Here is a 17,251-nt window from a genome sequence, read left to right on the forward strand (position 1 = left end):
AGATTGGTTTCTCCGAATTGTGTACCTTGGTCTTTACTGTTAACCCTTTATATTCTCCATATTGTTCTCTATGTATCCTATCAGGTGATAATAAGGAGAATTTGTTTAACAATCAAGAGCTTCTTTAGTTGCAAAATTGTGAGAGCAGATCAAATTAGAGGCATTCTGCATCCAAATGAAGAAATGTAAAATGGTTTCCGTGTTTACATAGCCTGATGTAAACACGTGGGAGGTTGGGAGAACTCGAGATAAGCGTAGGAAACCAGGACGCGAAGAGAGCCCTTCAACTTGAAATCTCCTGAGAGTTATTTTTTTATTGTTATTTTTTTTTGGGGGGGGGGAGGGGGAGGGCACCAAATTGGCTCCGTCAGTTATTTAGCTTGTGTTTACTCTAATTACTAGATATCAGAAGTCTTCTCATTCATAAAGGTGATAACAGGTGGACTGAAATTTTACCTCTCTAGCAGTACTTTGAGTTATAGCCTAACTAACACGTTCTGTTTGAGTCCAACACCTGCTTCCCCACTGGGAGTAAAGGAAATGATTTACTAGAATTCATACCACAAGTTCTGTAAAATTTGAAAGGATACACTTGAAGTTAGCCAAGCAAAAAACCTATTAAAACTGGGATTTGCAAGCCTCACCGATTCTCTTTTTCTAAGTTCCTCAATCTGCGTCAATTTGAAACAGACAGGTTGTAACTCAGAAAATGGTTGTAACTCAGAAAATGGCTGCATCGCGAAATGTACGAAACACCTATTGTTCCGGTGCTCCTTACATCTTCGAGTCCTCCCCGTTAGAATTTTCTAGCTCTCCCAATCTCCATGGTAACCGTAGATTCGATTTCCAGATTTAGTTTTTTCGGTGGAGACTGTATTATCTCAAGAAGTTTAAGTTATGGCGTTTTCTTCTCGATCAAAAACAACTTTTGGGCTTCCACCAAGAAAGGAGTCTCCATCAGAACTCACTTTTGACTTGAACAGCTTCGTTCGTCACGCTCCTCACGATGAAAAAGACAAACCACTGAACACGGCTCAACAAAGATTATGGCTCGACATCACTCAACTGGATACAACACAGTTGGAGCAAATTGACGATAAATACAACAGCAACATGTGGAAGAATTTCAAATTTGTTCGCCCAAAAGACAGTGCTGATCGTGAAAGAGGACGAAATTCACCGCAGTACCCAGATGGTATGATTGCAGATATTTATCCCTTGTCTGTCCCTAAACCATCGCGAATCGGTGACCATACTTACCAGAAATTCTTGCAAGAGGTGAAATTGCCGCCCACGACACAGAAAATAGTAGGATGGCAGAAAAAGGGAAAGCAAGAAATACAGTCAAGGACGTTACAAGTACAAAGCGAATGTCGTGCACCGCCATTAGACTGGGAGGGAAATATTTTACCCCCAGCAAAATACAAAAGATATCCACGAATGGAAACTTTACTGTCGCCGGATCAATTCGTTGCGTTTTATCCGTCCTACAGTTCACCATTTCCGAGGAAAATACCCTCGATACCATCGACTTCGCTTTACTCTCTGTCTAGACAAGGAACTCCATGGCATTATGGATTACGGGTTAGAAGGCCTCAGTACGATGGAGGCGTTGGATAGTGGATAGCTTACGAAGGAATAATCGGCTCATATGCGCGAAGATTCCATACAGGCGTTGATTGACAGCAGAAGGCAGGGAAGGGGAAGAGGAGGAAATGGTAAAGCTACAGGTAAGCTTCAATAAGGATGGCTGTGTAAAGGATTTGACAACCAAAAGTTCAAGCTGTTAACAGCCCACAGATGAACAAGATAAACTAACAGCATTGGTAAACTGTGAAGAAAATGCTTCTGTGAGCAGTAGCAAGACGATTATCTTGCGAGGATCACTAAAGCCATAGTCCTTAGTAGTTTGGGTAATGTTGTTCTCCTTGCCTGAAAGGAACTGAGGAACAGTTGCCACAGTTTAGTTCTTTACACTAACATTTTTGTGCATCTCAGAATGATCCTGATTTTTTCATTGGGAGAAGGGAATAAGAATCTTCACAGATTAGTTTCATGCAAAATAGTCATCACATTATCACAGAGTACAACTCTAGTTTATTTAAGGATTCTGAGTGGTGACTAAAAAATGTCTGCACAGAATATAGGAGAGAAAATGGTTGTCCTCAATTCTGCAATCCATCTCAATATTACAAAGAATTAAGTTATTTACATTGTTGGCCTCCAAGCTTAGTATTTGTCAAAATCACTTTTAGGTTCGTCATAGCTGAACAAACAAACACACAACATCAGTGAAAAAAAAGATTGGCAAAATCTGTATTTATAGCTTACTTTTATCCAATTCAGTATTTATCATCTGGGAATAAATCTAATATTTTACTACAACTGTGTTACAAGTTGTAAAAGTTTCTTGTTTAGTTAAAATTGAAGATCAGAAATTAAAGATTTCTGGTTTCTCCTCAGGAATTCACCTTTAAATACAAAAGTACTGGGTGAAGTAATTACTCTGATGTTAAAAAAGGAGATTAACCTGTACATCAAACTCCAAAATGTTCTTTGATAGCTTCTATTAGATCAGCCTTTTTTGAGCCACATTTGATGCCAGCTGCTTTAACAAAGTCTTTAAGCACAGGGACAGTGAGCTTGGAAAGCTGAAAACATGAAACACAAGTTTGAGTTACACTAAATTTTTAGGATTTGTAATACTTTGAAGTTTCTGCAGTCTTTAAATCCTCAGTTTTGCTAACACAAGAACAAAGCACAAAACAATCTAAAGAATTAACTGTCAGACTGCCATGCGAAGGTCAAGGGTTAAAGCTACGGACTGGACAAACACTAAGGGTCTTAAATTAACTGAAGAGAATATGCTGCCTTTCCTATGACATCTACAAATGTTTTGATGTTCTAGTTTTCACAGGTAAGGAAGATAAGTTGTAGGCCTTGTCTGCTACATGTTCTCAGTGCTGGTTAGCAGAGGACATTAAAGAACCCACTCACTTCTCACAAAGAGTAGGGAACAAAGCTGTTGGTGTTGAAGTCTGGCCTTGATTTTGAAATTGGGGGCACCTTCAAAAATTTCCTAAGAAAACTGTGAACTGCTCAATGGAGTCTAAACAAAGTCTCCAAGAAAGTGTTGTAAAGAACCATGGGTTTATCCATATGGCATTACAGAAATCAATCATTATTATCATTATCATTATTACAACTACTGGCACTCACTCTGCCTTGCTGTGCCTCTTCTCGCATGTTAACTTCAACCCCATCTCCTGCTTTAGTTCTTTTGGCAGCACCTCCTGATGAATCCACAGCCTAAACAATTAAATCCAAGAAAATGGTTAGGGTAATGTAGTGGTCCACTAAAAAACTGTGTTGATCATTAACACTTAAACTCCGATGATCTCATTAGTAATTCTCCTAACCATTTGCCATACTGTTCTTGTGATGTTAGTTTGGCGAATTTGGTATTGGATCAACTTATAATCTCCTAACTTACATTTTTCTTTATTCTCATCACTTGTCTGTTTGATATTGTATTGATATTGTAAGGAGAAATTCTGTCTTGGTCACTTGTGGGGGTGAAAGGGTTGATTAACCCAATAATTTAGTACTATCAACTGAGTTGATGATGTAAATTAGCACAGTAAAGAGCTGCTAATACTGACATTTTTAGTGTTAGCTCTTTCTCAAAGTGAAGGGCTAACAAAGGGCTCTGACAAAGGACTACTGCTTGAAATATCAGCTTTGAAAACTCTTTATAATGGCCAATTTACCTTATCAACTCAGTTGATAAACCAAATTATCTTTTTACCCCTCACTGACACAACACCACAGTTTCTCTATAAAATTGCTTCTTAGTTCGTTACTTAACCTGGTTTGTTTTCAGGTGTGTTTCTTTTTACCACCTTTCTACAGCTGGAGTGAGTGAGAATCTGTGAGGGTAGAACATTTTTCAAATTGTTTCATACCTTTCTCTTTGGTGCAGGTTTGGCATCTGGATTATAATCATCAGGAAAAACTACATCTTTAAACTCTTTTATGGCTTCCCCGGCTTGGCGATCAATGGATTCTACCTTTGGTTCTACAGAGAAACATTTAATTCAACTGTTAATGAAGTATTGAAAGCTTAGAAGTGTTTCTTACTCTCTCAATTTGAGGGCTGCACTTTCCACACCACCTTCCTAGTGCACTTAAAAACAGTAACTTTGTCCAGGGCAATTGGTCCCAATTTTTTGCAATTAAATCATAATTCCATTGCATCCCTTGTAGTTTCACATTTATAATTGGTATGTTATCAAAAACATAAGTTATCTTAGTGTAATGGGTTTAGAAAATGTTTGACTCTTACACTAAAAATTTTAAACAATCCAAATTAAAACAATAAATTATTTACTTGATGACTTACTTGTCTTCTACTGTGAGAATAAATCAATATGAGAGTAATAATTCACCTGTTAAGTCAATAACCTCTTCAGGCTCATCTCTATCCAAAGCTAATGCCTCCAGGTTCTTGTAATGTTTCTGTAGGGCTGTAAATAAGTGAACCCTTTAACTCACAGAGGTGGTTAACACATAACTTCTCCCTATGGCATCCATACATTATCCAGCAAAAAAGTAATGAGAATATGCAAACTTATCAGGTAAAAGTTGCTATGATTTTGATCTAACACCAAATTCTTGTACCTTATTTACAAGGACATGTGTAGCAGGTAGAGCAGAGAATACACATTTGGGAGTTAATGAGTTAAATAATATTAATTTATATTAAAAAACACAACAACAACAACAACAGCAACAAAAAAAACAGAACATACAATTTAGAGGAACCTCTAACTGTGCCCACTAAGCAAGAGGCCATCCATTGTCAATAACATTATTATGCGATGTTGTAAAGATTTGACTGGTAAAAAGTTCAGTTACATTGCCTCATACAAAAAAAGAACAAATACCAAAATGTTAAAAGTCAAAATTCCTGTTATTTACTTTATAATTGCATGAAGACCACTAATTTGAAAGCTTACTAGGATTCTCAAAATTTGAGCAATCAAATCCCAATGTGAGTTTCTTGATCACTTCCTTGGCTCTATTCACTTGTTCTGTAGTGGCTGAAATTAAAGAAATAACAAAAGTGCTAAATTTAGGCTACATGATTATTATACTGAAATAATACTTATCACCAGTAATAATCATGGATTAGAAAAATGTGCTCTATCTCTAATAAAACAATACTTTTTCATCACAGTACGAATTGCCAAGAAATATTTGGGAACTGTTCTTCACTTTTACCATTTTATTTATTATATTGATACACAATATTGAAACAAATGTAAATACAAGAGGTGAAAAGGTGACATGGAAAAGAAACCTTGAGGCTCCTAGAACAATACTGTGTGGTTCAAATCTCAAGTAAAAATCACCCTGATGCCTGTAGGTTGTAACCTTTACCATAAAAAAAATATCTTCTCAGTAGGTTTTTTTGACTTTGTTTCAATTCTGACAAACCCTGATACCTTCAGGAGTTTCCTCATATTTCAATTTCCTAAGATCATCAGTGAATGGAAGAAAAATTAGATGAAATCCAGGAGGGGTAATTTGGTTGTTATGCTTATCCAGTTCTTCTTTCTGTAACATAAACACATGACAATCAAAAAAATCAAGAAATGCAATGATCCTCTCAGCTGTGCTGCAATTTAAACTATGCAGTTTAAAAGCTCAGAAAACTAATAAGGCTACAACAGGATTGGAACTATACCTCCCAGATATTAATTTGGTACTATTACAATCTGAGCTACAAAGCCTCATGTTGGGAGCAAGTTAAAATTTTTTAAAGGGTTCCTCTTTCCCTCAGAGGAATCTGATCATAATTTCAAATGGGATAAATGTCACTTGACCTGCAGACAAAAAGCAAGTTAAAAGGGTGAATTTTTTCAGGTCAAATGAAATTTATATCATTTCAAATTGTGAACAATTGATGATGGTGTTCAAAAAAGGAAATTAATGTCCCACCCAAAGATAATTTTCTTCTTTGTGAGGTACATGTATTATAGTTAATTAATCGCCAGAGCAATTCTCACCTGTGGGAGTAGAGCTACAAATCTTGGAGCAGTATTGGCCCTTGGAATCAACCGGCATATTGGAATCACATCTCTAGCAAGACTTCTGTTAAGAAGTGCAGAGAACAATGTTGTACTCCCAGAAATATTCTGAAAATAGAGTTGAAAAAAAAACATTCTTGTCAACATTCTGTGCTTTAATATTTCAAGAGAAATAATTGTTTATCATTACTACATCTCTGCAGCCAAATTTACAAAAAATGTTATTTCACTACCTTTTCATTGGGATAAAGAAACTGTGCTGGTCTGAGGTGAAAATAGTTCTTCAGTGATGACCTTGGTTTGAACCCCATTAAGAGAAGACCTGAAAAAGTTTGTGAAGGAGAAAGAAAGGATGCAAGAATCAGAAATTACAAGCCACAATTATAACTCTCAGTTAGTACATGCACTATCATTGGTCAATTTAGCGGGCCACAATTCACTGTATGGCCCACTAAATTCAAAAGTTTATTTGAATTGGAATCTTCTCTCTCTGTTTGAGCCCATAAATATAATTATTATCTCATTAACCCTTTACACCCTAACATCAGTGAACATATTATTCGTCGCACTGTTCTTTATACATTTCCTAGGTGCTGACAAGGAGAATTTGTTTGCCAATCAAAAGATTCCTTCCCTAGTGATCATTTCCTTCATTCTCATGACCTTAATGTGTGATTCAGGAGTGATATTGTAGGGAGAAATTGGATGCTTGTCACTCTTAAGGTTTAAAGGGTTAACCTCCTTTTCTAATTCCACACAGTAAGTGATGGAGCCTCCTTTTTCCTTCTTTGATTTATGGCCCAAGCACAAAACATGCAGGCCATAAATCAGAGCTGAAAAAACTTGATCCATAACTTATAGTAGGGACCTCAAACTTGATTTTGCTTAGTAAGAGGTATTTAAAGCAATCTGGTTAGTGGAAACAAGTCTCTTGTATATGCAGGTTGGAAATTTGTAACTGAAATTACCTGGGCTGCCAAAGCTTTTCATTTCTGCCACCTCCTCTTTCTCAAAGATAACCTGAAATTCAGCAATTGGACTAAAACTCATTGCACAAATATAACAATGATAAAACAATGCAGTGTATTGCAATGTCTAGTTGATAATAATTTCTTAAGGAAATAAACAAAATTCCCTTTTTTTTGAACAATTATTGACCCATCCCCCCCCCCCCCGCCAAGAAAAAAACAAACAAACCGAAAAAACAAAAAACAAAATTCACATACTTTTTCACCTCCAAACATCTGATAAAGCTTTATATCTGTTGGCATTAGATCTCTGCCAGTATCCTAAAGAAAGGTAAGATTAATTCAAACTGAAGATTTGTAAATAAATTTCAATTGAAGATAAGCGTTGACAACTGATTTAACATATAATCCATAATGAGGTTCATAAACAAATATCATATTTCATGTTAACTGCAAGAAATAAGTATTTTTACATGAATTTCAGTGCAAAGTGCATAAAAAAGCCCACCACACATATATATTTGGTGTGTATTTTCACTTCTTCATTCTTATGACTGTCTAGGTTAACATAACTGGATTTTGTTGCTGGTCTGCAAAGATTGTATCTGTAAAAATAACACAAATTATATGAATTGAAATAAACTTACTAATTATATCTCTAAATAAGTATATTGTGTGCTGTGATTGGTTAATTTAGTTGGTGGTATTTCACAGTTCTGTAAGGCCCGCCCAATTCAAAAGTTTGTCCAAAGTGAAATCTTCTCCCTCCATTTGAACCCTGAGATATGATAACTACCTTACCAACCTTGTTTTCTCAGTCCGTACTGTAAGTTACAAAACCTTAATCATTTTTGCTAAGGTTTATGGAATGCAGGTGCCGTAAGTCCAAGGTGAAAAAAAAAAAAGTGGTCCACAACTTACAGTAATGACCTCAACCTCAGTTAATAAGAGTTTCTAAGGTACCAGTTGATTGGTATACAGGACCTGAACAATGAGTTAGACTCATTTTTCCTTTTATTCCAGATGAACAAGACATGTATCCTTCCTTGACATTCAATTTAAACTTCATCATATTTATGGTCTCTGTAAAAGAGGTTCGATAACAAGGGCAAGTAGGATGTAAGCTTCAACCACAGCATAACCAGGAACTTACACAGACACTCCAAGCTCAATTCCATCAGCCAGCATAAATGGAAGAGTTGCTAATGGTCTTTTCTTATGCTCTTTCTTTTGCACTCTGTTACAAGGAATGAAAAAGAAAAAGAAAAAAAAAAAAAAGAATTCAAATCATTTTCTCCAGACAACAATCAAGAGCTACTTCAGTTGATGACCACTTCCTTTACTCTCATGACCTTAATGCCTGATTCAGGGGGTGATATTATGAGGAGAAATTAGATGCTAGCCACTTTTAGGAGTCAATGGGTTAATATCAAAGTCAAACACTTGTCAGGAAAACTAAATTCAACAGAAATTTTCTTTACAAGTCACCTGGTTAGTAGTTCCTCAAACTTCTCAGCAGGATCTGGCAAAATCCCTCCCTCGTCATCATCCATTTGTATTACATCCTGAGCAGTTGCCAAATCATTCAAAGTAAAGATACAAAGGAAAAAATTGAAACTTTGGCTGTATGTAACAATTCTAGGCAGTCAGAATAACTCAGCAATGGAGAAAGATGTTTTTGTCTTGTCACAAGTGTGGGAAAAAGAAAAAATTATGAGTCCTCTGTGAGTAATCAAACCTCAGACCTTTGGATTCAAAGCGCAGTTAATAGTATGCAAACCAAGTGACAAGCTTATCCCAGTTTCCATGACCTGAAGTGACCAGAAGTATAACTACTCCTCCCTGGATGGGATGCCTTTTAATCTCAAGGTGACCCCCTCAGCATTTCATCAGGCTTCCCTGACAATTTGCCAGTACCCATTTATACTCCTGGGTGGAGAGATGCACTGTGAAAGTAAAGAGTTTTGCATAAAGACATGGCACATTGACCCAGCCAGGTCTCAAATCCCTCAACCCAGAGTCTAGTCTACTGTCATTAGACCACCTCATCTCCCACAGTGATATAGTGGCATATCAAGAATTTATCAACAACCCACCATTTTGATAATAAGAAGACAGCAACTTTAAAATAAAAGAAGAAGCTGGGCTCTCTTTAATTCAAACTAAGGACAACTAACTGGGTGAAGAGGAAAGGGAATCCAAGTTATGTGAATAGCATCTTAAAATAAACACTAATAGTACAAATACCACAATGTACCTGGTAAAAAAGACTTGAATCAAAAGCATGATCTGGAGGCTGAATGTGCATCAGTTCGATTGCAATACCAATTTCATTCAAATCCTAAAATAAATTGATCTACATTACATTTTTTATTTCAATATCAGTTACCATTATCTTTGGAACTACAATGCAACCACTTAACCCTTTAACTCTCATGAGTGACTGTCAGACAAAATTTCTCCTTACAATATCAATACAATATCAAAAAGATGAGAATAGAGAAAAATATCAATTCAACTCTGAACTTACCTTATACAAATTGTACAGCAGAGTAAAAAAAAATTACTAATGAGATCTTGGGAGTGAAAGGTTTAAATGAAAGGGTGAGCAGAAATACATGATTGTATCAAAAAAAAATCTTACTCTTGATTTTGTCTTGGCTTGTCTCTGAAAAAGAATTAGAGGAAAGGAGATCAATGTTATTAAATCGATCACCATTGATCCTTTCAATTCCATAACTTAGTAACAAACAAATTCTCCCCACAAAAATATTTTAATGCATCATCTATAACAGAGAATTTGACATTCGAACTCAGAAGCTGTGTAAAGGGTCATGAGGGTTACAATATTTCACTAATTTGCCATTTTACCAAATTAGGACATCCGGATGTGCAAAATATACCACAGTATTACACTGTAGAACATAGTGAAAATATGGAGGGAAGGCTGAGCAACAAAATGGCTGCATTGAATGGTCCAAACTTTGGTTCTCTTCTATTTTTTAGGCTTGATCTTTAAAGCAACACACTTCTAAGGGCATCAGTTTTTCTTGTTAGTCACAAAAACACTCCCATGATTTTGATTAATGTTGCAATGTTTTCATGTTTCATGGATACTAAGTTCAGTTAGACCATTGCATGTATTTCCCTAACTAAAAGTCCATAAAAAATTATATACTAAAAAAATGAAACAATGGTGGAATAATAAATCCCTTATTCTATGGTTTAGATATAATGCAAACAGGCATTTTGTTCATTGCTCGTATATTTCCTCTCCCTGACCAGGGTCAGAAAAATATTACTCAACTCTAAAAATATCTTGGCATGTTATATGCTAAACCAACATGTAAGGTGTATGTATATGTCTACGAAATCAAACAGATTTGCATGAGCAAAACAAAAGAGCCTCAGTAAATAGTTTGAACCCAGGAGTTACAATTGATTGTGCAGTCTGACTATCCAAATGAAGGTTGTCCTAAAAAAGATTGTTGTTGGTAGCAGTGACCAACATTTTGACAAGCTGACAGTAAGTCATCATGAGGGTCAAGTGATAATTAATTCCACTGTGGTTGTTAAAACTTCATCCATAGCCACCATCTATTCAGGGCTTCCTTCACCTGGATGATAAGAATATATGATCATATACAACAGGAAAAATGAAAATAGGAAAAAAAAGAAAAATCTTACTTGGAGAGCAAGATTCCCAGCATGGGGATTATCATTGTTGGTAAATAACATGATTCGTTTGTGGCCTTTTTTTTGACGACTGAAAAGAAAAATACATGCAATGGATTGTTACCAAAATTAAATAGGAGATATTACATAAACTGGGTGAGAGTATTCAATATTGACTTCTGATTTATTGGCTATTTTTACTTAATAATAGCCAGGCAGGAAACTAAGGCCATCCAAACATCTGGGACAGCAAACATTTCTTTTTGGACAAGAAAAATTATCATGATTTCATTTGTCTAAACAGACTACACAGAAATGAGCAGTAAATGTTTTCTTTTACCTGACTTCTGAAGTATAATAAATCATTGTTCAATGTATTACATATCTTTGCTGTCCATAAAGATAAGTATTGCTTACAGATGGCAAACTAAATATCAGTTTGGGTAAGTTACATGTGTCTGATTTTGGTACTTGAAATGTGGCTGTTGATTTTTATGCAAATTTCACCTCTTACCCAGTTGCTATCGGGTTTTTTCCGTCATGTAGGATTGTGGTTGGGACAAGTAAAAATAAACACTGCACTTGTCTGAAGGAACAACTGAGCTGAAAAGAAAGTTTCTTGCTTTGCCAGATAGTGTAACTGCTTGGGTATCATCTGACAATATTTGCAATAAAAATACTATTTAAATCCTTTTTCTGTCAACATTTGCATTATGCCTTATTTACCTATTTGAAAACATATTGGAACAAGTCCACAAAACATCATTTAGAGAAAATCCACTGTTATGTCCGAATGTGTTTCCAAAGTCATCACAACTGTCATCTGAAAAACCCATGGATAAATCAGAAGTTAAAGGTGACAGAAATGCTGAATGGGGAAGAGATTCTTCAAAACTCAGGAATTTCTTTCAACAAATGCATAGCTCTACTACAGAATTAAATCATATACCAATCCTCAATAAGTTCTTTTTAGAGAACTTTACATCATTACTCATTCCTACATATGATTCATTAACCCTCTACACTTTTATATCAGTGTGCATATTCTCCATACTCTTACTGACACATTTCACATGGTGTTGACAAGAGGAATTTGTTTAACAATCAAGAGCTACTTTAGTAGGTAATCATTTCTTTTATTCTCATGACCTGGATGTTCAACTGAGAGGTGATATTGTGAGGAGAAAATAGATGCTAATCACTCTTATGGATAAAAGGGTTAACTTTATTTGCTAACCTTCTAGAAATTTTTCAAGGTCAAGAATACACTGAGCATCTGGGAGATCCAGCTGCTACAAAAAGGAGGTAAAATAATGATTTAAGACCATGTTCTGTAGTAATAAGAGAAAAAGCTATACCTAAGTTGACAACTTTCACCGATTTTTGATGAAAAGTACATTTAACAGCAATTAAGTATCCAAAGAGATATGTTTGCATGTTGACGATTAGGGTCAAAACAGTCACCTGATAAATGTAAACATGCTTGAAATCACTTGAATTTTTGCTTTTCTCCTGGTAAAATAAAATGAATAAAATCATTTTTTTGAGGCCAACCAATTCAGAGAAAAAGTGGATTATTAAACAAAAGACAAAAAATAAGTTTTTCCCTTGTACTTACAGTTGCATAGAACACTACACCTATCAGATCTTTGTCACTGCTAATGATCTTGTGCTTAAGAATGCTAATGGCACACTAAATAAAGCAAAATAAATTAGTGAGAGGCTTAAAAATCATTTGAGATAAATCTTATCATGATCTTAATGAATCGATTCAGAAGCTCTCTGGGTAACAAATAGCTTTATTTATATTTTTGTATGATGATGTTACAAGGTAGTTACCTTTACGCACAACTGGAAAGGGATCTCATCTCTGGAATATAGAAGCATTTCCTTTGAGCAGTCAATTACCAATATAAGGCTGTCTTTGTTATCCCAGGATGTCTATCAAAACAAAATAATTTCTAGGTTTCACCAGCTGATTAATGGAATCAAAAAGGGGTAAGGAGCAGTTTCTAAGGTCTTACAAGAAACGTTAGAAGTGTCTAGAATTAAGTTGATTAATGAAATTAATGAACGTCGTTAAGATAGGGTATTTTTTTTTACCACCCCTCTCATCCCTACGAACCCGCGCCTCTTCTAATTTACAGGTTTAAACACGCCCGTCTCATGAGATCTGGCCACTTGCATAGCAACATCCAAATTACAGCAATTACACTTTAACCCCCTATGCTTACATATACGTACTTGTTGTTCGGCATCGCCAGCCTCTGCTTCATCGTCCTCGCCGAGTAAACCCGCAGTGCTCCCCCAAAATGTCGAAGACCAATGTGACATATTAGTCAGAACAGGGCAATTGTGGTAATATTTCTGATTCAGGTCCAATTTGGGCCAGAAACTAGAAGAAAAAATACTTCTTGACAGAAAAGTAAGTCAAGAAAGAATTTGCAAACGTTCTTTAGTAAAAATAATAATAACTTTCGGTGAGAAAATAAGATAGGGCAGATTCCCGCGTTCTTCCCAACTCACAAACCGATTTACTTTGTTGTGTAAGCTTCATAAAGCGACACAGAGAATTATAAGGTATGCAAAAAGTATTCGTTCCCAGTTCATTGCTTTTCAGGCAGAAAGGTAATTGACAAGAATTGTACCAACTTTAAACCACATTGTTAGCTAATGTGCATGGCTTACAGACAGACTCTATTAAAGGTTATAGAAATCACAGAATGATACTAGGTAAGTAAATCTATTTAATGAGAGCTAGTGCTAATTCTTTATTGAAGATCACACACACAAACGGACGTTTTAGGAACGGAAAACAAAGTCCTACGTTGGATAGTTATCGACTGCAGCCAGTTTTCATGCTAGTTTTTGCGCTCGTGAAAGTAATATGATGTATTAAGGGTAGTTTAGTCGCAAGTTATTACAGAATACGACTGCAATCAAGGTATATGTATTTTCCAGACATTTTAACATCCAGTATAGTACAGGACTGCCACCAGTATCTTGATTTTCTTTTAAAATTTATTGAATCTATTTATTCATTTACCTGCTTACTTATTTACGTATTGATTTCAGTGTATAATGTTGCCATGTTTGACGGTTTCCCTATTTGTTTGCATTTTTTGCTTGTTGTCACATTTCCATCGATTTCTACAAATTCTCTTAAATCAAACTACTTTTTCATCACTCATCACAGACCACACTACATTCGCCATATATGGGGACATCACGGAATACGATGTTTCCGCTGACTTATGTAAAGTCGTAGGTAAAATCCGCTCGTTTGGTCCTGTCTCTTCTGTAGCTTTTGTAAACTTTGTGAAGGGACTTCCTCTGTGTTTGAGCCTTAATCTCGCAGGTAACTTAGCGGTGTTTGGGCGATTTTGGACTGCTCGCTTTTGGAGACTTAGCGGAACAGCCCTGTGGTTCTTTGAGCCATTCTTGCTTTCCCTAACTCTAGGAAAAGCACATGATACTTTTTGGTATTTGTCGACGCTCCTCTGAAAATTCTCTTCTCTACTTATTGGTTCTTGATCAAGACGCGCACTATTTTGCATAAATGTCGCTAAATTACTATAATTAACTCGACTTGTTGAATTGTAAAACCTATTATTAAATAATTCTTTGGAATCTAATTTCAAGTCATCGTCAAACTTTTCTGCCGTTATAAAAAGGCTTGGAGATATATTTAAGGGCAACGGAGATTTGCTTTCAGAGCAGTTTTTTTCGTCAAGATCCGGAGTAGGATGTGGTGGTCTGGACTCCAGGTATCTTTCATCTTTCGGTTCACTTTCGTTGCCAGGCCCACTCGTTAAATGAAAGAAAGACGAAGTTTTCAATTCTCCACTTATTTCTCTAATTGACTCTTTTTGGATTTCTGAGGGTAGACAGGGAGTGGAACTCTCCTTTGCTTGAGGTTTTGATTCGTTGTCACTTAGTTCCGATCCTAGTGAACTAATTGACGACTGACGACTTTTAGAACTATCTTGCGCATCCAAAGAATATCGTTGGATAGACCCATCGTTTTTTGTTTCTAGATCGAAACGTTCACTGTTTTCAACTTCACTGCTGACCTCAGAATCTGTTTCGGAATCGCTGCCGCACGTGCCTTTTCCATTCGTTCTCCACCAGCCGTTGCTTGGCAACAGATCTCTTGGGGCTTTGGCTTCTGAAGATGAGGGAAGTCCTTCCAATTTAAATTGGCGTCGCTTTCTTTCGTTTGACGTGTTATTGGGAGGTTTTGAAGGAATGTTAGGCGGTCTGATCAGTCTATTTGACAAAAACCCGTTTCTTGACGGAGCGGAGGATATACCATTACGCAAGCGTGTTGATTTGAAACGCAAATTTGACGGCTTGTGAACCGATGCGCTTTGACTTGTACGAGCAAACGGGCTGAAACAACTTTCTTGAAGTGTTTTATATTCGTCCTTCTTTCGAAAACCTTGTCCAGCTCTGAGATTAACCCTATCTCTTTGATTACTTGGTCCAAATTGGTATATTCTTGCGTGTTTGTTGAAGAATCCGTTGAGTTGTTTTGACAAACAATCGTTCATGTCTCTTTTGAGGAGTCCATCTAGATTATAAAAAAGTTGATCCATGGAAATTCGGTATCCGCTTTCCTCGGCATCGATGTGAGCACATGGCACAGGAAAACTTTGCCATTCCATACTCTGTTAAATAATATAGCGTTGATGAATGGTTTACAGGAGGATCGTTCGCGGCGAAACGCTTCATCCATGAATGTCTTTATATTATTACACCTGTTGGTAAATACCTGCCAATGCTGTGTGGCACATTTGAAAAGCTAATGTGGCGGGATTAAGGTTTTGTTTACTTGAAACACAAAAATTTTTATCTTGCTTCTTGAAAGACAAATATTGGCTTTTTGTCTGATGCGTGGAGCTAAAACGCTTCCGAAAAAATCGTTATCCATGATATATCTTACATTTCCTTTGTTGTTCTTAACTGCAGTGTTAGTGCGGGCTGCACGAATGTCGGTATCTATTTAAAGCATGGCTGTAGGCTATTTGTTGGTTACCAGGGTAACTTGATTTATCAGCTGTCTTCACATTATATTCATCGTCAAAATCTTCAGTTTTAACCCCCGTTGTATTATTTTACCTTAGCCAATATTTGCTGCACTTTAATAGTAAAAAGTGTTAACGTTCCAAAAATAAGAGGTTTTTTTGAATTTTTGTCGCACTCTACTTTTTCCTTGTTTTCTTAATTTTTTTTGTTAAAACTGATTTTGACAATATGCTATCCCCTCACTTTATGGTTATGATGCGGTTATAATCGATATCACTATTCATTTATCTTTGTGTAACTTATAAAGAACTTCAGATCTATATCGCAAAATAATATATTTCCTAGCTAATTTACTTTTTAAGACACAACTCAAACGAGGAAATTCAGTTTAACAATATTCGTGTTAAATTTTGCAGTGTTGGATTGTGGGACATCTCGTTCGATAAGGCGATTTTTTGATGCACGAAATACTTAAACAATATTTACTCAATACTGGGTAATCAGAAACATTCCTTAGATTTCTTCATATGTTAAAAAAACGTGCAATTACTGAGACAATTTATTCTTGCCTTTAAACTTTTCAGGAGGATAATTTTTTTGTCTGTACGTAAAGATAAAATCGAAGAAATGAAAATTGTGTCTTAAGTTTATTGTATAAAGATTTACCAGAAATATATGAAGATTCTCGAAGATAAACTTTAGAGGCGTCCAAGGAACATCGAAGGATTTGAAAATTGGGCGAAATTAAATTAAAGTCGAGACAGAACTTTAAAATGCCTTGACATCTCTCCAGCTGTGTTATTACAATGGTTTGAATTGCAGCTTATTCCACAGCCAGCCGGGTTCTATCAAATTTTCGCTAAAGAAATAAAATCAATTATGTCACCTGTTCAATTAAAAACATTCAAGATTCCTACAAGCGTTTCTGTGGCTGGCAACTGAAAAGAATTTTACAATCGATAATTCATTCTATTCAATAATTTTGCGAATTAGTAAGTTCATTACTCTCTTTTTCTTTTGCCATTTTTTGCAGTGGAAATCTAGGAGCGAAAAGTTAATTAGTATAATTTTGCATTCTCGATGTTTTAAGTTTTGTGATTTGAAAAACCTTTTTGATCTTCCCAATGATGCAAACAAAATACTGAGTTTTCTTCAGTTCCCACCATAAACCTTGTTGCTGGCGAAGGAAGTTAGAACTAGCGCTGTAGAAATTATTCCTACGCGTTCCCTAGGAAATCGGGAAGCAGGAAAGCGTTAATTATTTTCTAAAAAGTTTTTTTCAGAAGCATTTCATTAAAAAATCGGCAGGATATCGTCACAATGGCTTGGGCTCCGTGAACTTAACTCTAAACTTGCTTTGAGGGAAAATCATCTGGCTGGTTTTGCTCGAATTTTTTCTGTTTAAGGGTTTGGAAATCAACCTTTACTTTAACAAGCCTTCTTCCCCCTTTTTTTCCTGAAAAAATTCCTTCACTTTTGTTAAAGCTC

General features: G+C 35.9%; 3 protein-coding genes across 3 annotated transcripts; 1 reads left to right on the forward strand and 2 right to left on the reverse strand.

Annotated features, from left to right (window-relative positions):
* The first annotated feature begins 8 nt into the window (after positions 1–8).
* LOC113673118 (testis-expressed protein 52) lies at positions 9–2,385 on the forward strand. The gene has a single exon (XM_027189479.2). It carries the CDS (start codon positions 898–900, stop codon positions 1,618–1,620), a length of 723 nt encoding a protein of 240 aa, XP_027045280.2. The 5' UTR covers positions 9–897; the 3' UTR covers positions 1,621–2,385.
* Positions 2,078–13,283, reverse strand: LOC113673119 (DNA repair protein Ku70). Its single transcript, XM_027189481.2, has 22 exons — positions 12,980–13,283; positions 12,575–12,676; positions 12,354–12,428; positions 12,200–12,247; positions 11,973–12,027; positions 11,462–11,558; positions 10,748–10,826; positions 9,705–9,728; positions 9,318–9,401; positions 8,549–8,625; positions 8,214–8,297; positions 7,569–7,665; positions 7,319–7,381; positions 7,061–7,112; positions 6,326–6,414; positions 6,072–6,200; positions 5,508–5,619; positions 5,019–5,102; positions 4,449–4,526; positions 3,966–4,078; positions 3,220–3,309; positions 2,078–2,651 (listed from the first exon to the last, which is right to left on the reverse strand). The coding sequence occupies exons 1-22, from the start codon at positions 13,067–13,069 to the stop codon at positions 2,538–2,540; spliced, it is 1,836 nt and encodes a 611-aa protein (XP_027045282.2). The 5' UTR covers positions 13,070–13,283; the 3' UTR covers positions 2,078–2,537.
* A 455-nt stretch (positions 13,284–13,738) lies between these two features.
* LOC113673092 (uncharacterized) lies at positions 13,739–16,531 on the reverse strand. The gene has a single exon (XM_027189448.2). The coding sequence runs from the start codon at positions 15,400–15,402 to the stop codon at positions 13,903–13,905; it is 1,500 nt and encodes a 499-aa protein (XP_027045249.2). The 5' UTR covers positions 15,403–16,531; the 3' UTR covers positions 13,739–13,902.
* Positions 16,532–17,251: the final 720 nt, after the last annotated feature.

The sequence above is a fragment of the Pocillopora damicornis genome, chromosome 10 (genome assembly GCF_964200805.1).
Source record: "Pocillopora damicornis chromosome 10, jaPocDami1.2, whole genome shotgun sequence".
Classification (NCBI taxonomy): Eukaryota; Metazoa; Cnidaria; class Anthozoa; order Scleractinia; family Pocilloporidae; genus Pocillopora; species Pocillopora damicornis.